Below are 21,722 nucleotides of genomic sequence, written 5' to 3' on the forward strand. Positions count from 1 at the left end.
GCTGAGGCAGGCGGATCACAAGGTCAGGAATTCAAGACCAGCATGGCCAACATGGTGAAATCCCGTCTCTACTAAAAATACAAAAATTAGCCAGGCGTGGTGGTGGACACCTGTAATCCCAGCTACTCAGGAGGCTGAGGCAGAAGAATCGCTTGGACCCGGGAGGCGGAGGTTACAGTGAGCCGAGATCGCGCCACTGCACTCCAGCCTGGGTGACAGAGCAAGACTCCATCTCAAAAAAAAAAAAAAAAAAAACACTTTTAATGTAGAGCATATGTCATTAGCAAAACCACCGGGAACACACATGCAAATCACACCATACAATATGCACAGAACCTCAAGGCCTAACACAGGAGAGCCAAAAGGGATGTTCTTTAAACAACAAGGATAAACTGCTTACATGTAGTTTTCCGCCAAGGGTAATCATTTATATAGACTTGTCCTTTAGAAGTCATGTGCTCCTAACACAAATTGGATATGGTACTAGTTTTAAAATTAACCTTTCAGACAGCACAAGAGGGTAATTGAAAATCTCAGTGGAAAGAATTCTGGAGGTGAAACTCATCAAGTCAGTTTCTCACCATTAATTTTTCTGGGCCCAAAACTGAATGATGACCGTAACATCACTCCTGCAATGCAAGTCACCCTGAAATCTGGAAGAGTCACAAAACACTGGCTTCTGTCAAAATAACTTGTGAGAAAAATTCCAAGGAAAGAACCTTCCTGTTCCCTTGAGCAAACCCTTTAAGTGATCCAAACAGCCCAACCTTTTCCAAAATGCATTTCTAAAATCAAAACATTTACATTGAAGTTTCTCAGAACTGGGCTCACCAAAAGAAATGGCCGGTGATTTTGAAAACTTCTGGACAAAGTATAAAAATATTCTGTGTTAGCAAAAATCAAGGCTAAGTATAAGGATTATGAATGAGCATTTATGTAATCCAAGGTGACTTGTGGGGTGAGGACGAGAGAGATACAAAACGAAATGAACAAGGAATTGAATCAAGAATGTCTTTGAAAATCACGATATTCAGTAACATCTCTGAGATCCACTCTCCCAAGAAATAATTGGTGAGGAATATTTGAATATTTCTCCCAAGAAATAATCGATTGAGCAAGGATATTCTTTTAACTGATAAATTGCAATTTTTGAATAACAGGGTATAAAGGAAACCTTTTATCCCATTGTAGCAGGTGACCCCCCCCCCCAGAGCATATTAAAGGGGATGTGCTGCTCTTATGAAAATTGGATGGTTTCCATGCAAGCACACCTCTCCCTCTATTGTCTGTAAAGGAGAAAGGAAAAAACAGCCCAAAATGGAACACGGGTCTCATTTCACTCTCTCCCGCCCAAAAGCATACTGTTATTGAAGGTCAATCCTCAGAATCATGGGGCACACAGGTTTCCTGGGTCATGCATACTAAGCAGGCAATGCTGGATTATATAAGCAAAGGTCTTTATAACCTGCTCGCAATTATCTAAACTCACAGGGCAGGCCGGGCACGGTGGTTCATGCCTGTAATCCCAGCACTTTGGGAGCCCGAGGTGGCGGATCACTTGAGGTTAGGAGTTCAAGACCAGCCTGGCCAACATAGTGAAACCCCATCTCTACAAAATATACAAAAATTAGCCAGACATGGTGGTGGGCACCTGTAATCCCAGCTACTTGGAAGGCTGAGACAGGAGAATTGCTTGAACCTCGGAGGCAGAGGTTGCAGTGAGCTGAGACTACACCACTGCCCTCCAGCCTGGGTGACAGAGCAAGACTCTATCTCAAATTAATTAATTAATTAATTCACAGGCCAGAACATGAGCTGTATGTGAAATGGAACATCGGTTTTTCTGGACTCCCTCAAGCAGAGCCATATTATGGCTTTCATAACTGTGAGCACTGAGCCTGTCTTGCCTTCCTCCATAAAAATCAAAATTAAAAATTGCATTTTACAGTTGTGCTCCTATAAATACAAAAATATTAACATCATCTATGAAAACAGTGTCTTTGACCTAAGCCCAACTTTTTTCTTCTGATGAAAAAATTAAAACATTTTGTGAGACCCTAAAAGTAAAGTGGTCCCTAGATACCGTGCCTGCTAGAGCTAATGGGAAAGCCAGTCCTGGCTACAGGCATGGACACCAAATCTTGAGCATCTTTTGTCCTCAAGCTCACTTTTCTTTCTTGAATTTATGTCGGCGAGAAGGGAATGTAATTTTTGTGTTTCGTCAAGAGCGAGGACAGAGTGTCTGTTCCTTCCCCCCAACATCTCTCTTCCCTGAGCTGTCAGCACATAAGAGGGAGGAAGGCAGGAACCAGGCAACCACTCTGTCAGCTCTCCAAGCTCTCGGGGCACCCAGTCTGCTACAAGCATCAAAAGAAAATTCTAACTCATTTGTGGATCCTTTGATATTGTGCTGGATACTTCAAGGAAATCCTATAAATCTAGCAGCTAACCAAATCCCTGCTTCAGGAAAAACCTGAGAGGTGATCATTGGGTCTGTTTGCAAGATCAGCTGAGAGAGGGCTGTGGTATCTCAGGATGGAATGAAAGACTGGTAGGTGTGAGTCAGGTCAGGACGGGGAACTGCAGACAGGTTTCAAGGCCCACCTAACGCAAGTCTTCTGAATGGAGCTTCAGAATTTTGTGGGGAGGAAGGATCAGGTATGATGCAATTCACTCAGAAACCATGGAACACAAGTGACTTCTGTGTTACCCACACTTTTGTCTCCTTTCCTGAGTAGGAGAGCAAGGAAGAAGCTGAAATTGCTAGTAATGATCTAGGAATCAAATTTCACATGAGTCTCTGAGGTGTTTTTCTTTTAAACCAAATCTAAATATTCTAGAGGGGGTAGCTAGGTGGAAGTAAAATATTTTTTTAAAAAATGAAGAGTCGGCCAGGTGCAGTGGCTCATGCCTGTAATCTCAGCACTTTAGGAGGCCAAGGCGGGCAGATCAGGAGGTCAGGAGTTCGAGACCAGCCTGACAAACATGGTGAAACCCCATCTCTACTAAAAACACAAAAATTAGCCGGGTGTGGCGGCGTGCACCTGTAGTCCCAGCTACTCAGGAGGCTGAGGCAGGAGAATCACTTGAACCCAGGAGGTGGAGGCTGCAGTGAGCCGAAACTGCACCACTGCACTCCAGCCTGGGTGACAGAGCGAGACTCCATCTCAAAAAAATAAAGAGCCATATAGAAAGTTAGATTTTTAAGAGAAAGATCAGGGAATAAATCCCAAGTCTAGAAAAAATCAATATGCCACAAACCAAATACTGAAAGTTTGCTGCAAGCATTAAAAGCTTTCTCCCAGTCTGCAAACATCCTGCTCTCACAAAACTGACCAAAAGTCATAAAATAAATCCTTGTTCCAATGAAAAATCAAATCTGAAACCACGTTTCTTCCCCACAGTGGAACTTTTAGCAGTCATTAAATCTAAGACTCCACATGCATGCCAACTGTGGTATGAATCATAAAAGACGTGTCTTTGAACTCGGCCACCAACATACACCTTTTCAAAATGTCCTGTTAATTCCGTTTCTAAGGAATCTATGGACACCAGCTGCTCCCTCTGGTGGCCAAACACAGCTTTCATTTCCCCAGGATGTCACCAAAAGTAAATTTCCAGGTATGTTGAACTAATGGGAGAAAATGATTCCTACCTCTTGAAACTTTTAGGATGAAAAACTATGTTGATAAAAGGAGCATGAGTCAGCTGTCAAAGCAGATTTCTCAAAGCCAATGTGCAGCCTTCAAAACCTCTAAGACTGCATTATTCAGAGATCTGATGATCCTTTACAGGGTTTCCGTCCTATGCACATTTATTTATAATGTTTTTATCAAGCAACAGAATATTAACTGATCACAACTTTAAAATATTCAGATGATAAATATGCCAACAAAACTCCAAAGACAGTACTTCTTTTTTTAAAGAGTAATTAATGGATAGAGTTATTTGCAGAAGTTTCTTGCATTAGCTCCAGCCAGATGGCTAAGTTTGTGCTACCCAGAGACAGAAATGTTCATTTCTATCAGTGTTTCCATTAGATTTTCTGAAGTGAATGAGAGTTGCCTGGCAGCTGATAGTTCAGATCTCCAATTGCTCACTGCCATCTCTTCATTAAAGTCTCTATTTACAGTTTTTCAAAAGACACAAAAATCCATGCTAAAAAGGAAACAATGAGGCAATACAGAAACGAGCCATTTAGAAAGAAAACCCGTTTAGAAAGAAAATAAAAGAGTGGGCTTTTTAAAGGTCTCGATTCTCCTTTCTGAAAACACAGGGGACAGCCTTCTGCACTCAGATAGGCAGTGTTAATCCTGACTTGACCTTGACCAGAATGGTTCAAATTTCTCTTCTAGAATATTTCTTTATATAAGTAAAACTATGAATTAGCCTGGCTTCACTCAAAAACTTAAAAGTGCATCTGAGAAGCTATTAAAACATTTAATTGTTTTTAACCATCTAAAGCAGGGATTGACAAACTTTTGCTGTAAGAAGCCAGATAGTAAGTAGTTTCAGCTTTGCAGGCCACATGGTCTCTGTAACAACCACTCACCTCTGACTCTGTAGCCTGAAAGCAGCCAGGGCCGATATGCAAATTACCAAGCATGGCTGTGTTCCAAAAAAAAAAACACTTTATTTATGGAGACTGAAATTTGAATTTCATATAAATTTCAAATGTCATGAAATATTGTTTTACTTTTGATTTTTTTCCAACTGTTTAAAAACGTAACCCCATTCTTAGCTTGTGGGCCATAGAAAATAGGTGTTGGACCAGCTTTGCCCCACAGGCTGAAGTTTGCCCACTCTTGCTCTAAACCTACATCTTTATTTTTAAAAGCAGACATTATGGGGTATCAGCTTCAAAAGGAGCTGGAACAAGCATTCTATGATGTACATAAATTATGAGAAATCTGAAGTTTCTGAATGACCTACATACCTGTCTCTCTTCCACTCTGCCCCCACCCTTTCTCTCTCTCCCTTTCTTCCTATTTCTCTCTCAAACATGCCTCTCCTGAAATTAGAGGTCCAAGCGAGCCGAGATGCTGCTGTGCTCCCAGGCAAGCAGGCCTACCTGCTCTTTGATTTCTTGGAGCTTCCGGCTCTGCTCTCTGATATCATGGAGAAGCTGCAGTGCTTTGTCATCCTCCTGGGACACCTCCATCCGTGCTTGCTCCAAACTTCGCTTTAAGCTCTGCAGAAAGCAAAAATTTTAATAGGGATGCCCTGTGGATCCTGCTTTGTTTGAAAAGACTCATTAAGAGGGCTGCAAGCTGCTTCGCAGACACCAGGACGGTTTCGAGTGACGGACCACAGTTCACAACTTCCAGTTGGTTGCCGATTCCGGTTTCCATCCTGTAAAACCCCTTGGTTCAAGAAACATCATCTCATCATCTCAACCTGGTGAACTTAGGGATCCAGCCGGAAACTGCATCAGCCTGTCTCCTGCCACCATCTACCTGTCCTAGGAGATATTTACTTGCATGTTCAGGACTAAAACCTATTAAGACCCAGTAGCTATTACAGCCACCATGTGGATGGCTACAAAGTGTTTTCTACAGTTATTTGTGGGCCCTAAAGTACATATGCCTCTTTCAAAGTAGCAATGACTTCATATCCTCTGCCCAGTTGTCATTTAAGACTCCAAGTGGTCTATTTCTACCTCCTGGCTTATTTTTCCTGGACACCTTTCATCCATAAGAATCCCTTAATGCTTCAATGGCACTGAAATCTATATCTGAAATACATAGCTGAATAACTTCACCCACCACTGAAAGGCAGCCAAGTCTGGAATGGAAACATAGCAGTTATTCTTAATCAGCCACGTTCTATAGATTTCCTCTCCCTTGTGAAAAAAACTTTAGAAATGTGTGATTCAACTTCTTAAGACTGTTTAATTGGGCACATTAAAAAAACACCTGAATGAAAAATTTAACAGACAATGGAGAAGAAGACAGTCTACTCTTGTGAAGGAAAGAAAAAATGAAAGTCACATGGTAAATAATGACAGAGGGTCTGAGTTTTCAAGGCTATTTTCTTGTCACTACACTGGTTCTGGCCAATGGAAAATTTGATGTCAGGAAGATTGAAAGTAAGTTTTCTTGTACATAGTTGGGAGTCTGGTTCTCAAGGCTGCTTATGTCAGACACAACGCAGACCACAGAGGCTGGGATGGGAGATGTTAAGATCTTTTGCAACTTGCAGCAAAGATGGATTACTCCTATCTCCAGACTCCGTGGTACCAGCCGTCTACCTGCACTTTCTGCTGGAAATGAGTCCAGTCTCATTTCTTGGGGACCTTACGCCTGGCTCTCACTACTCTGCAAAACACAGATCTTGCTTTTGTGCTCTCCCTCTCTCTACTCTCTGCCATTGGCTGTGATGTGCCTCATGGAGCCATCATGAAACAGGATGAGACACACACAACAGGAAGTGCCACCTCTAAGGGAAGGGGGCTTCAGGGAAGGCTCACACTGCATTCTGTGATGTAGGTAGCAAGGTCCTGCTCCAGGAGGGATCTCTGAGTCTCAGAGGCCTTCAGCTCCACCTCCTTCTGACTAAGCACAGCCTCCACCTCTGACACTCTCCGATGTAACCGGGTCATTTCCTGCTCCATCTGAAATAAACACATCGACAGGTTAAAAAGGCCCGTGGAGATTCATTAGGAGCAATCACATCTCAAGTAGCCTCCGAAACCACCTGGTGGTCTGGGCTAAGGCTAATTCTCCAAAAGTTAAGTTGGGATGGAAATACCATTGTTTCTTCGCCCAGGAGCGCACAGTTCTTCGTTAAGGACAGTCACCAAATGCTAAGTCACTCCTCTCATTCAAGTCCCGGTTCACACTTGATCACTTCTCTAACCCAGTTAGCAAGGAAGCCACAATCATCATTTTTCACCTGTTTGCTTTTGTTTTTGTTTTGTTTTTGCAGACGTCACTTTAATTTTATCCCAAATCCATCTTGATCCCCCCCCATCTCCTTGCAAAGATCTAGAGGACAAATCCAGGACAGGGCAAGGAGATATTTATTCGTCTGCACTCTTAGGAGTCCCAGGCAAGCAGTGACTTATTAGTTTCCAGAGCGTTGCCTCTGGGCAGGAACAGTGAATGTTAAGAGACGTTGAGCGTAATCAACACAGTGGCCGCAGTGACATAAGCAGGAGTTTTAAAAGACTAGGAAGAGAGACTTCGCATCACTCAAAGCAGATGGGATGTATCTCAGCCACAGGTGAGGACCCAGGCCACCTGCCGGAAGAAGCAGACATCTGGCTGGGTCATGCTGAGAAACGGACTGTTTAAATCCAGGGCCTCCTCTGGTTTAGATTTAAAGGATTTACAGCAACGGCAAGGCCTGAATTCATCTCCCTCTGAGCTGCTGGAGGCGCGACTTCAGCGAGGGCAGGAGCGCCTCACTCTCTACGGATCAGGCGGCTCAGAGCCAGCAGCGGCCCCGGGCGGATCCCTTGGCATATACGGACGGGAGGATCCTGGAGCAAGGAAGGAGGCCGGCTGCGGAAATAAATACCTTGTGACACTTGTCCTGAGAGTCTTGTAGCTCTTTGCTTTTGATGAGAAGTTTCTTTTCCATGGAGCTAGTCTTGACAGGGGAGTCCAGACCCGACACAACAGACCTAGGGAGAGAAAAACCAACGTCAAGGGGGCCTGCAGGTGGGCCTAAGAAGCTGCATTAGGAAGCTGCAACATTTGTTTCATTTTACAAAAACATCTCATGCTCTTGATGTTAGGTCAAATAATGCCCCCTTCCCGTTTCCCAAAGATGCCCATGTCCTGATCTCTGCAAGCTGTGAATATATTACCACACATGGCAAAAGGGACTTTGCAGATGGGATTTAAGTTATGGATCTTGGGATGGAAAGATTCTCCTGGGATATCTGGATGGGTACATTGAAATCACAAGGATCCTTATAAGATGGAAGCAAGGATCAGAGTCACAGAGACCTGAAGATGTTACACCAATGGCTTTGAACACGGAGGAAGGGGCCACAAGCCAAGGAATGCAGGCAACCTCTAGAAGCTGGAAAAGACAAGGAAACAGATTCTGCCCTAGAGCCTCCAGAGAGAGTGCAGCCTTGTCTACACTGATCTCAGCCCAGTAAAACTCATCCCAGACTTTTTTTTTTTCTTGGAAACAGGGTCGCGTTCTGTTGCCCAGGCTGGAGTACAGTGGTGCAACCTCGGCTCACTGCAACCTCCACCTCCTGGGTTCAAGCAATTCTCCTGCCTCAGCCTCCTGAGTAGCTGGGATTACAGGTGCTCGTGACCGTGCCTGACTAATTTTTGTATTTTTAGTAGAGATGGGGTTTCACCATGTTGGCTAGGCTGGTCTGGAACTCCTGACCTCAAGTGATCCTGCCACCTCAGTCTCCCAAAGTGCTGGGATTACAGGCTTGAGCCACCAAGCCTGGCATCATCTTAGACTTCTGGCCTCCAGAACTGTAAAATAATTAGTGTGTGTTGTTTTAAGCCACTAAGTTTGTGGTCATTTGTTACAGTGGCCATAGGAAACTCATACACCTATTGGGCACTGGCTGCATACCTGGTTCTGTTTGAATGCTAGATATATTTGAACTCTTTGTTTTTGTTTTTTTTTCTTTTTTCCTTCACTGACAGATACATTTGAACTCTTTACTCCCCACAGCAACTCTATGAGCAGATACGATTTATTATCCTCATTTTATATGAGGAAATTGAGGCCCAGAGAGGTTACGTAAACTGCCAGTTGATAAATAGTTTCTGCTGGTCTCAAGAGGGAGCTGGGGTAGACAAGTTGGCTTGATGCACTTGCTTATACAACTCTTAGGAAAATATCACAAAAATAACATAGGATGCCCTCCTGAGAGTGGACCAAAAGGATGCTCCCCCCACAGAAAGGGCAAACTTACCCACACTCATCTATGTAACTCATGCACTGTGCCCAGAAGCAGTTAATTATGGGCAGAGATGAGACAGAGATTCCAGGACAGCTGCCCTCAGTGGTTGGTACACTGGATATGAACACTGGGATTGGTGAAAGACAAGGCCAGAGCAACAGTGGCCAAAGGTTCTTACACTCAGAGAGATGTGGCAGAGCCCTCTACTACCCCTGGGCCCATCTTTGTTGCCCTGGTAACAGGGTTGCAGAGCTGGTTGTCAGTGACCACTCAGATCTTACCAGCAGGTGCAAGTTCTGCTTTCTGCTGCCCAAACTACTTCCCTGACTAAAAGAGGTCAGTTCCCTACAGCAATGCAAAACACCTCTCTCCCCGCAGCTCCTGGCAATGACAAGGGCTGGCTTGATAGTGCTGACTTGCTGTACTCCAGTGACAGCTTTCCACACTCACAGCCAAATGAGTCAACGCCCAGCATCATGCTCCTCTGTTCAAAATCTCAGGCTGGGCACAGTGGCACATGCCTATAATCTCAACACTTTGGGAGGCCGAGGCAGAAGGATCACTTGAGGCCGGAAGTTCAAGACGGGCCGGGGCAACACAGCAATACCCTGTCTCTATTTTTAAAATAAATAAATAAATTATTTTTTGAAAGACAGTCTCACTCCGATGCCCAGGCTGGAGTGTGGTGGTCCCAGGTCACCGCAGCCTCGACTTCCCAGACTCAAGTGATTCTCTTACCTCAGCCTCCCCAGTAACTGGAACTATAGGCACGCACCACCACACCCAGCTGATTTTTGTATTTTTTGTAGACACGGGGTTTCTCCATGTTGCCCAGGCTGGTCTCGAATTCCTGGGCTCAAGCAATCCGCCTGCCTCAGTCTCCCAAAGTGCTGGGATTACAGGTACCACACCCAGCCGTCTCTATAAAAAATGTTTAAAAATGAGTCGGGCATAGTGGCTCATGCCTCTAGTCCCAGCTACGTGGGAGGCTGGGGTGGGAGGATCACTCGAGCCCAGGAGTTCAAGGCTACAGTGAGCTACGATTGTACCACTGCACTCCAGTCTGGGTAACACAGCAAGACTTTGTCTCTTAAAAAAAAAACAAATAGGCCGGGCGCGGTGGCTGATGCCTGTAATCTCAGCACTTTGCAGGGCCGAGACGAGCGGATCACGAGGTCAGGAGATCCAGACCATCCTGGCTAACACGGTGAAACCTTGTCTCTACTAAAAATACAAAAAATTAGCCAGGCCTGGTGGCGGGCGCCTGTAGTCCCAGCTACTCCGGAGGCTGAGGCAGGAGAATGGCGTGAACCCGGGAGGCGGAGCTTGCAGTGAGCCAAGATGGCACCACAGCACTCCAGCCTGGGCAACAGAGCGAGACTCCGTCTCAAAAAAAAAAAAAAAAAAAGCAAATAAATTTTAAAAAAAAGAAAAATCTGACCCCACCACTGACTAGTTATTTGACATCTCCGAACCTCAGTTTCCTCAATTGTAAAATGGCCATAATTACCAACCTACTTCAAAGAGTTCTTGGAAGGATTAAATGAAATAATGCATGTAATGCTCTCAGCACAGTGCCTGGCACACTGCAAGTGTTCGACAAATGTCACCTGTTACTACTGTCATTGTTGTGTTTTCCATTACTACCCATGCAACTTCATAAATAGTACATGCCTCACGGGCCTAAAGCAATTGCTTAAAATGGTAAAACTCAGGGGGCTGAATTTGCTGTGTGCTATTATTCACATTAAAACAAATGGTGATTATTCATAGAAATGGGCAACAGGGATTGGATCCAGAAATAAATCTTTTTAAAAATCTTACTTTTGGCTAGAAATTTTAACCAAGTTCTACGCTTCTCACCAGCCTGTTTTCTACCTAAATCTAGCCAACACACACACTCTCTCTCTTTTCCTCTTCATATAAGATGAAATGCTTGGCATGGCCTTGAGCAAAATTCCTTTGCTATTTCCTTTATTCCTAATTGCACCTGGCTGGGTGGGCTAGAGAACAAGACCCAAACCACCCACGGAGAGAGTGGTGATCCACAGACTGGATCCCTGGTCCTTCAGAGATCAAAAGTCACCCACATGTCATGAAGTCACATGCATGACATGCATCAGGGATGACAACACAGGTCACACCTCCTTGTGCTTAAGCAAAAAACTGGCACCCTTTAAAAGAACGATGACATGGGTGCATGATGATAAGTAGGATGTGGCGTGAAAAACTTAATGACACATAGAAGGCTGGCCCCAGTAGGGCTTCCTGTTTAAAGTGCACTGCTGTGGGTACCAAACAGATTGCTTTTTCACCCCCCACCAAAAAAAACGAAAGGCACTTTTAGGTCACTTATCAATGGGCCCAGAAGTGAGGAGATGTGCAGCCCCCACCCGCTGGCACTCGAAGGAGACCATGCGACAGCCCTCCTCACCCGAGGTCCAACCCCTTCATTCTGCTATTCCATGTTTGACAAATGCTCACTGTTTAGAAGTTCTAAGCACAGCAATTAAGAACTCTTCAGAATAAAGGTGCTAAAGAAATCTTTTTCTTTAAGAATAAATAAAAACTGCATCTAAAAAAAAGCTAGAGTAAGAATGCTATGACTAAGCTGGGTGTGTAGCAACAATCCCATAAACAATCATGGGATTGGAGGATGAGGCTGGAGAGTAAAGTTTATCAGGCTTCCTACACCTTCCCTGGTCCTCAATGCAGGTACACATTAGAATCACTTGGAGACCTTTTAAAAAACACCTGATGTGTAGGCCCCATTCAGACCAATTAAATCAGAAAGTCAGAAAGATGTGGAGTGTGGCCCCGGGAAGCAACATTTGTATTAAGCTACTGAGTGATTGTAATGTACAGAAAGGATTAAGAACCATGGTGCTAATTAGAAGAAAGTGCTTCTGATTTAGGGTCTAGCCACTTAAAACTCATTGTATGACCATCCCCAGCATTTAGTTCCATGTGGGATTTTGGCCAGACCATTTGGTACTGGTGCCTTTTCGTCACTCTTTGAGTAAGAACCCAATTTTGAAATTAATGGTGGTGGGCTATGAATTTCAAAACAACATACAGGTATTAGATAATGATTAAAGCCTATTGTCCCCAGTGTTAATAATTCAGTTAAAATATACCATTTCCGTGAATTTCTATAAAAGAAATATAATACAGATAGACATGGCTCAATTTAAAATGTTTATATTCTATTCATTTTTCATGTAGACATGGGGCAATTCAATCTCTAGCATCAATGGTAAGTTCTCAGTATGTATTTCTTGAGCACACATATCCTCCCCAACAAATATTCTGAAATATTACAATTTATTTTCTTTTTCTAAGATTTTCTTTTTTTGTTTTTTGTTTTGTTTTGTTTTGTTTTGTTTGAGATGGAGTCTCACTCCGTCACCAGGCTGGAGGGCAGTGGCACAATCTCGGCTCACTGCATCCTCCACCTCCTGGGTTCAAGCGATTCCCCTGACTCAGCTCCCGAGTAGCTGGGACTACAGGCCCACGCCACCACGCCCAGCAAATTTTTTTTTTTTTTTTGTATTCTAGTAGAGATGGGGTTTCACCATGTTGGCCAGGATGGTCTCGATCTCCTGACCTCATGATCTGCCCGCCTCAGCCTCCCAAAGTGCTGGGATTACAGGCGTGAGCCACTGCACCCAGCCTGTTTTCTTTTTCTAAGATTTTTATTAGCCATCCTTCTGACTTTCAAAGCAACAGCAAGTGATTGCTGATAATTGCATTATGCTAACATTGACCATAATGTAAATCATAGCTTGAGAGGTTCGATCAAAGACTGGCCTCAGAGTCACCAGTTACACCAAATATTATTGTATATTACATTATAATAATATTACATACATATTATCACATATATATTATTACCAAATATAGCCCTGTCCTCTTCAAGCAGCAAGTCTGCTGGTCTCAAATTATCCCGAAAAGTACCACTTCATCAAGCATAGTATTATTTAAAGAGCTGATACTATCACTGCTTTAAGGAAAGTTTGCAAGAAAAATCCTCTAACTGGTTGGAACTCTAAAATGATGGGCAATGGGGTGCAGAGTTGCAGTAAACAAACTATCTAATTATGAAGTTCTGTTGACCATGGAATGGGACAGAGTCTATCTGTTCATTAAAATGCCTTCCAAAATTTTTCCTTTGTTCTCAAAATTCTCAAACTTCAACAAAAAAATTTTTAACCACCTTCTCTAAGCGTGTGTGTGAGAGAGAGAGACACCCAGAGAGGGAGAGAGAGAGACAGAGAAGAGAATATAAAAGCCCTGTGATCCCCATGACAGATACCTGCAGACCAGTGGTTCTCAACAGGGGCAGTTTGGCAATGTCTAGACATTTTATTTTCATGACTAGGGGTGCTATTAATATGTAGTGGGTAGAGGCCAAAGATGCTGCTCAACATCCTACAATCCACAGGACAGCTCCCACAACAAGAATTATCCAGCCCAAAATGTCAACAGTGCCAACTTGAGAAACTCTGCTGCAGGGGCTATTAAGGAAGCCACAATTCCTGTCCTCAAGGAAGTAACAATCTAGGAGAGAGAATTAATGCCACGACCTTTGACATCAGTACAAGTGCTCATTTATTGAGCACGTGTCAGGCACGTGTTTAGTGCTTCACGGGTTACTTCACTGAGTCCTCCCCACAATCCTATAAGATGGGTATTATTAATGGCATTAAGGAGGGGCTTGCCCTATACCTCTATGTTCTCCTACCACGTTACCATGATTTGTGCAGGGGTGCCAGGCAGTAGAACCCCAGTTCAAAGCTGAGGCTCTATCACCAAACAGTCATGGCTTCAAATCCCATTTCTGCTACTTCTTGGCTAGATGGCCTTGGACACACTCAAGAAAAGTGCTACAGAGGCTCAGAGGTGCAAGGTCATGGAGGAAAGGGAGAACGGAACATGTGAGATACAGTGACCTCCATCCATGACTGGCTGCATTCGGTGCTAAGAAGCTGACTCCAAGCCTGAGTCCAGGACAGCTCTGGATACCCAAGAACATCCACATGCCAGGTTGGTTCACAGCCACCCCAGGGAAAGCTCACCCCACAAGAGCAACTCTCCCTCCCTCACTTTAGGGTTCAGGGGAGTAATTAGGTGGGAAGCAGGGTAGATATTAGAAACCCAGGCCAGTTCATGCTCTGGGCTCGACGAGATGCAGTACAATGAAGATGCTAATAAAAGAACATGCAGCCTGCCCACACGTTGCTTGCCTACTCCTGGCCACATCTCGGATACACAGCCAGTTATCCCCATGGAGAGAAAAGGCACTTCTGAGCAGCGAGTGCACGCAGCCACCCGCCCACACACAGCAGTGCTGTCTCTTCGAGCACGAAGCCAAGTTTGGGTTTTCCTTTTTTTTCCAGCTTCTATTTTCTAGAAAAACTTACTCTGAAATCAACATCTCTCCCTGATATACACATCTGCTTTATAATTATAGAAGCCCAAAGAGTATTAATAGGGGTAATGGTATATGACACAGAAGAAAGAGCAGGCGTGGTCATTACCGCTGTAACAGGAAGACATGTTTTCTTAAAATGTATCAGATATGACACAAAAATTGCTTTACATGTAACCTCAACATTTCAGTGAAAAATTATAAAATGCAGTTTTCCCGATGATGTACCTGTAAATAATCCATATAACTTTGTTAAAAAAATTACTTAATAGGGCTATGAATAGAATATTGCATATCAAAAGAGAATACAATGTGTACTCCTTCCTACAAGCAAGTGTACATGTTGAATACTCTCTAATCACTACTGTGATGATTAAGTTTGTGCTTAAGCATCAAGCCATCCATTTATTCCCTTAGGAATAGGACCCTATGCCTGCAAAATACGACACCAAACCACAGATAACACAGATCACAAATCCCAGATATTCTTGGGAAAACCAAGAATGAGTATACTTGAAGCCAAAATGAGGGGACTCAAAATTAGCTCAGCTGAGGGCCCCACCTTTAGCGCTGGCCAACAGCACTAAAAATACATGCAACTGCAAGATGTAATATGCTGCAAAAAATAAAAAACTCATCAGCATTCCGTTTCCAAAAATATACTGGCTTTTAAGATTGAGCATTCTGAAATTTGTGAACTTGTTTTATTTATTTATTTAGAGATGGAGTCTTGTTCTGTCACCAGGCTGGAGTGCAGTGGTGCGATCTCGGCTCACTGCAACCTCTACCTCCCAGGTTCAAGCAATTCTCCTGCCTTGTCCTCCGGAGTAGTTGGGACTACAGGCACGCGCCACCGTACCCAGCTAATTTTTTTATATTTTTAGTAGAGATGGGGTTTCACCACCCCATTGGCAAGGATGGTCTCGGTCTCCTGACCTCATGATCCACCCGCCTCGGCCTCCCAAAGTGCTTGGATTACAGGCATGGGCCACCACATCTGGCCTCTGAACTAATTTTATAAGCACACTTTAAAATACACAATGGTGGCCGGGTGTGGTGGCATGCACCTGTAGTCCTAGCTACTCGGGAGGCTGAGGCAGGAGAATTGCTTGAACCTGGGAGGCGGAGGTTGTCGTGAGCCGAGATAGTGCCACTGCACTCCAGCCTGGCGACAGAGTGAGACTCCATCTCAAAAATAAAATAAAAATAAAATAAAATAGCAATGGTGCCCATCAGGAACACCTGGAAATATCAAAAACACTATTCCCCTAAAGACAGTCAGAGTCTGTCTAGCTTTGGGGCACCTCCCCTCCCCCCCCACACACACAATATATATATTTATATATATACCACACACACATATACATACTGACACACACCACACATACTCATATACATACACACATATGCACTCACACACATAACCAGCAGTGGTCTCTAGTTAAATTAGAGCACTTGCTTTGAAATGATTAATATGTAGCTCCAGAATCATTTATCAAAAATCATGCTATTAATAAAAGAATAGCTAGTCCCATGATTTTTAATTCAGTTCCCACCTCTAAGCCAGTGCCTCACTTTGCAGGTTAATTTCATTGCCTCTCACCTGGATGACTGCAATAACCACACTTACCTCCCTGGATCCAACTCTTGTCCCTCACTATCCACCCTCCACACAATGGTCAGAGGCACACTTTGTGAAATAAGACCCAGATATTCCATGACCCTATTCAAAATCCTGCAAAAGCTTCCTACTCAGAGCAATTTAGAGCAAAGTCCATACCTAAAGGCCCTGATGACCTCAACTCAGACCATGTTCCTTGTGTATCCTTAAGATCCCCCTACCCAAACATGCTTTCTGTTCATTGAGCACCCATAGGTTAGTGGCAGCCTCAGGGCCTTTGCCCTTTTTTCCTCTCTCTGGAATACTCTTCCCACTTATTTTTGCTAACCGACTCCTTATTGATATTCTGGAAGAATGCACTCTGTGTGGGCAGGGATGCTTGCCCCTTTGCATTCACTGTTACTTCTCCAGTGCCTAGAAAGTGCTTGGCACATAGTAGGCTCTCAAATAGCTGAATGAATTAATGAATGAATGAACAAATGAATGAATGTGAATCTGCCCCCATCATGTAAGCTCCATGAAGACAGGGATTTTTGTCTCATAGTCAGTGCTATATCCCAGGTTCTCGAACAGCCCCTAGGACCTCAGAGCTGCTCAGTGTGGGCTTAAAAGCTGTGTCACCTTGGGATGCAACTCAGCCTTCTTGAACAAATACCCATGCTCAGCTCAGAGAACCTTTCCTTGCGGACCCAGTCTAAAGTGGCCACCCCCAGGCACTCTCAATCCCAATTCTGCAGACCACCATCTGCAATTGCCTCACATGTGCACAGTAGTTATTTCTCCTCTGTTTCTCCCCACCAAATGCTAGCTTCTTGAGAGTAAAGACCTTACCTGTCCTGCTCAGAGTTGTGCCGTGAGGACTAGAACAATATATTTGTTGAGTGAATGAATGAATGAATGAATGAATGAATAAGTGAATGGTGTGCTAGTACTTCTGTGCCCCCAGGCAGCCAGTTTAAAGGTCACCGTGGGATAAAGGAATCCAAAATGAGAAGTGTGCTGCATGTATGCTGGCATGAAAAAGCTTTCCAGCACCTGCAAGTAGAGATGCCCAGCATTGGTTCTGAGACAGGAATGGCACAATGACACACAGACTTACCCATCCAGGGGATACCCAAGTGCTTCCAGGTGGGTGGGAGCATGTGACATCTAGGCTGGGAACATGCACACTTCCCACTGGCACTGGATCCTACCAGAAGCCTGGAGAGCATTTTATAGAAAGTGCAGGTTGAAGTGATACATCACAGACTCCATTCAGAGTAAAAAATTGGATGGAGATATTAGGACATCTGTCAGGCCCCCCACGTGGAGCTGGATTCTCTCAATGGGCAGAAACCAGCAAGATGTCTTTATAAGGTGGAAGCAGGGAGAAAAAGAGAGTCAAAAGCACCCCATACCCATCCTCGGACCTAAATAACATTAACAAATACGAAATGAACACTCATTCTGCTGATGGCACCAACACTAAGTGTGCTTCATATCCCCATGGCAAACCTATCAGATAGGTGACCTTACACCTTCCACTTTATAGATGAGGGAATTGAGGCTGAAAGCAGTGAAATGTCTCATTCACACAATAAGCAAGGGGTGAAACCCTGAGTTCAGCCCACATCTGTCTGATTCCAAAGCCTGGACTTTGAATGGGTATGCTACAGTCAGTCCCAAAAAAACAGGCATGTTTATATATCAGTTCTAAAGTTAAAAGTTGAGCCAGGCGTGGTGGCTCACATTTGTAATCACAACACTTTGGGAGGCCGAGGCTGGCGGATCACTTGAGGTCAGGAGTTCAAGACAGGCCTGGCCAACATGGTGAAACCCAGCCTCTACTAAAAATACAAAAACAAAATTAGCTGGGCGTGGTGGCAGGCACCTGTAATCCCAGCTACACGGGAGGCTGAGGCACAAGAATCGCTTGAACCTGGGAGGCGGAGGTTGCAATAAGCTGAGATTGTATCACCGTACTCCAGCGTGGGCAACAGAATGAGACTCTGTCTCAAAATAAATAAATAAATAAGTTAAAACTTGGAAAAGTTGACCACCCTCTGCCAGGTGTGAGCTGAGTGAACCTAAGAAGTAACCCAAGCATCATGATCATCATTTTCTCTATCTGTAAAATAATGAGTTATTGCTGGGGCTACATGAGAATGCTTGTCAGGCACTCAGAATAGTACCTGGAAGAGTAGATTCTCATTAAAACCAATTCTTTTACCTTTACTATTAGACAAGTCCATAACTCCTGCATAATCTAGCAAAGTCATGGCTCTTAGAGGCAGGGTAGATAGTACACTGGTCTAGAGGCAACCAGATATTGCTCCAAGTCTTAAATGTGTTTCTACCTTCAGAACCTCAGGAAAATAATCTAATCTTCCTGAATCAGTGTCTTCATTTGTAAAATGAGGATAATACCAGCTACCTCATAAAGTTACAGTGAGATTGTGAGGATTTAATGAGATAATGCACATAAAGTACTCGCATAGTTCTGGGAACACAAGAAGTGCTCTACAGAAAACAGGTTCCATTAGCAGTTGTCTACACTGTGCAGAAGGAATTGGTATAATCCCTGGCCATTTTAGTCTAATTCAATTCAACAAATGTTCATTGAAGACCTGCCAGGGGCAAGGCACTGTTTCAGGCAAAAGAAGGAAGACCTGGTCCTGTCCTTAATGAGCCTTGAACAGCTTGGCCAGACAACACTATTGAAGTGATTCAGTAGGGGATGAGAAGGAGACACAAATGAGCCGGCAGGCTGGGGTCTTGGCATACCAAGACTGAATACCAAGTTCAGGAGCAGCCATTAATTCTGAGCACACTGGGATGCTGTTGAAGGTGTAAGCCGGCGAATGACATCATCCAACCTATGCTTTGGAAGAATTCCACCCTTTGTGGAGAATGGATTACAGCCAGGAAAACCAGAGGCAAGGGAATCAGTGAGGAGGCTACTGCAACAGTCCAAGCAAGAGTCAATGATGGGTGCCAATGAGGAAGAAAGATGGGCATGGATGCAAGAGGCATCCTAGAGGCACTACTTGGAGAAATTGGCAACTGATGGGATGGCGGGGGAGGCAGAAAAGAATTTACGATGACTCAGCTTTCTTGCCTAGAAGGGTAGGGAAGGTGGTAGTTTCTTACATAAAATGAAGAAGCCAAAACTAGCACCTAGTGGCTTACTGAGTGAGCGAGTGGGTCTGTCTATGTAGGAAGGGAACAGAGGATGGCATGGTGAGAAACTGGTAAAACATCCTGGTGATGAGGAACACAGTGTACGATGGGAGGAGGCCATGGGGAGGTGAGAACTAAAGTCAAGGAACTGAATGAGATCACCAAGAACCAACTAGAAAGATAACTGAGGATGGAACTTGAGGAGATGGTACGTACATTGCAAGAGCCTGATGGCAGCCACAAAAGAGTGAGAATGACAGTCAGAGAGGTAGGAGGGAAACCAAGTGTCCATAATACAGAAGAGAAGAAAGTAGAACGTTGTCTCGAAGAAATGTATATTAATGGTATCACGTGGTGAGATGGAAATCACCAGATTTGGTGGTTAGGTACAATCAACGGCTTCTGAGACAGTCATTTCAATATTGTTGAAGAGGTGGAAAAAAAGAGGTGTTGAGTGCAGGCTCTTCTTTCAGGAAGTTTGTCGGAGAGAGGTCAGGAGATGAACAGCAAGCAAAGCAAAAAGAACTAGGAGAAATTCACGTAGGCAAAGGAAGAGTTGCCAGACTGGCGCAGAGCTTGGGAACATGTAGCGCCATTTAGTCAATGACTGTCTTCTTAAGGGATCCCAGGCAACCATGCAAATTTGCATGTGTAGGCCAGCAAAAAACACACTTGACAGATCTTCTGGAGCCTAATCTTCAGGACTGGGCTAGGATTGTCTGGATTAGATTTCCTAAAGGTATCTTTAAGACAAATGAGAAGGCGGTGGAATGGTCCTGCCAGGGCTGCAAGGCAGGCACGCACAGTCTAAATAGAGAACAGAATAAGGCAAGTAGGAGAACAAGCTGTGCTTGGCTAAGAGAAGGAAGAAATTGAATGAGCAAGAGGAGAGGAGAAAATCCAACACAACACACACAGGCGAATGTTAAACATCTAATCCAGATAATGAGGGGATGGGAACAACACAAGGCACTTGAGAGCAATAACCATGGGCAGAAGCTAGTTAAGGTTTTTGAACTTGTCTGGGAAATACAGCAGATGCATGTCTTCATGTAGCAGAGAAGACTCTGTTATTGCTGCTATTTAAAAAATCAAATTGCAGGCAAGACTCTTTCCAATAGGGATCTAGGTAGCAAGCACAAGGACCAAGAGCCTTTGGCTGGATGTAGAAAGGAAAACACTTTTTAAGGGAAGATCCTCCAACCTCCAAGTATTCATAAAAAGGAAACAGGACTGATTGGAGAGTTCAGGCTGTCTTCCACTGGTATCAGCCATCCCAGGACAGATGGGAGGCAAACAAAAGTACAAAATGTAGATGTGAATAGACATAGATAGTCACCAACAAAATGAGAGTTGCAGCCATAAGAATGATTTAGATGGATTAACCAAATGCTTATTAAGCAACTTGTGTATGATCAGCCTGAAGATATGGTGGAGAGTAAGGTCAGTGCAGTTTCCTCTCTTTGCCAAGCTTAAGCTTTAGCAAATAAGAACATTCAGGGAAAGAGTATATACGCGTGGGTTTATGTATGTGTGTGGGCACACACACACCAGATAAGAGTCTCTAAATGAAAAGAGGAAAAAATCTGAGAAATCCAAGAGCTATAGAGTCTACCTACTCAATAAACACAGAGACTGAAAATGAATCCCAGCATTTAGACCTGCCTGTCAGCTCCCATCACACCCTGCCCCAACCTCATCATTCGTGATTCTCTACAAATGGCTTCCACTTCTGACAAGCACATGAACCTGGGTACCCCAGACAAATTTCCCGTCTGTGGCGTTTATACCCACAGGGTTCAAATCTCAGCTAAGCCACTCAAAGCTACATAACTTTAGGCAAGTTGTTTGATCTCCCCACACCTCAGTTTCCTCACATTCAAAATGAGAATAATAATGGTACCTTCCTCTTGGGCTGGTTGTGCAATTTAAATGAATTAATCTGTGTAAAGTGGTTGGAACACAGCCTAGAACACAGTTGATGCCCTGTAAGGATGGGCTGTTGTTAGCACCCTGCCCACCTGAAATTCCCTCTACCTTCCTCTCCACTGATCCAAATCCACTGTCTTTTTAAAAAGCCAACCCAAATATTTTACTTTCCATTAGTATGCTTATAAGCCCAGTCCCAGCACAAGTATTTACTGCTCCAGGAAAACCAGGATGAATAAGACCCAGCCTGGCCTTGAGATCACAGTCTACTTGGGGGAATGGACAGACATTCCAAGGAAGATCAGCAATGTAATTTAACAAGAATTGTGAATTGGCATTACCCATTAAGTGTCCCTCACTGGATTTTGCCTTACTCTGCTAACTCCCAAAGATGTCCAATTTGTACCATGATATTCTGCAGCAATGGTGTTTGCTTTCCTTTCTCTCAGTTGTTTCAACATAACCTGCTTTGACTTGTTCAACTTGATGGGAAGGTACCCATTCTGGGACTGGACCTTCTAATTCTGTTCCCCAATCCACTCCTCCCCAACATCCACCTTTTACCAACAGGTATTTGGCAACTGCATATTAATTGTTTGTAGTTGGTCAGAACCGTGAAGTGTCTCTAGCAGAAAAGTCCCAGGGCCTGGGAAGCTTGGTTTCCAATCTGGTATGACTTTGGACTACCTAATCAT

At 44.0% G+C, this 21,722-nt stretch overlaps 1 protein-coding gene across 14 annotated transcripts in view; it reads right to left on the reverse strand.

Annotated features, from left to right (window-relative positions):
- CIT (citron rho-interacting serine/threonine kinase) overlaps positions 1 to 21,722 on the reverse strand; it is a 191,759-nt gene that overhangs the window by 91,957 nt on the left and 78,080 nt on the right. For all 14 annotated transcript variants that reach the window (XM_019038831.3, XM_004053984.4, XM_004053983.4 and 11 more), the window contains exons 11-13: positions 7,522 to 7,627; positions 6,470 to 6,613; positions 5,072 to 5,191 (exon numbers count right to left, since the gene is read on the reverse strand). In XM_019038831.3, coding sequence (XP_018894376.1) covers positions 5,072 to 5,191; positions 6,470 to 6,613; positions 7,522 to 7,627 — 370 coding nt within the window. The remainder of the gene's footprint in view (positions 1 to 5,071; positions 5,192 to 6,469; positions 6,614 to 7,521; positions 7,628 to 21,722) is intronic.

This window comes from Gorilla gorilla, chromosome 10, assembly GCF_029281585.2.
Source record: "Gorilla gorilla gorilla isolate KB3781 chromosome 10, NHGRI_mGorGor1-v2.1_pri, whole genome shotgun sequence".
NCBI lineage: Eukaryota > Metazoa > Chordata > Mammalia > Primates > Hominidae > Gorilla > Gorilla gorilla.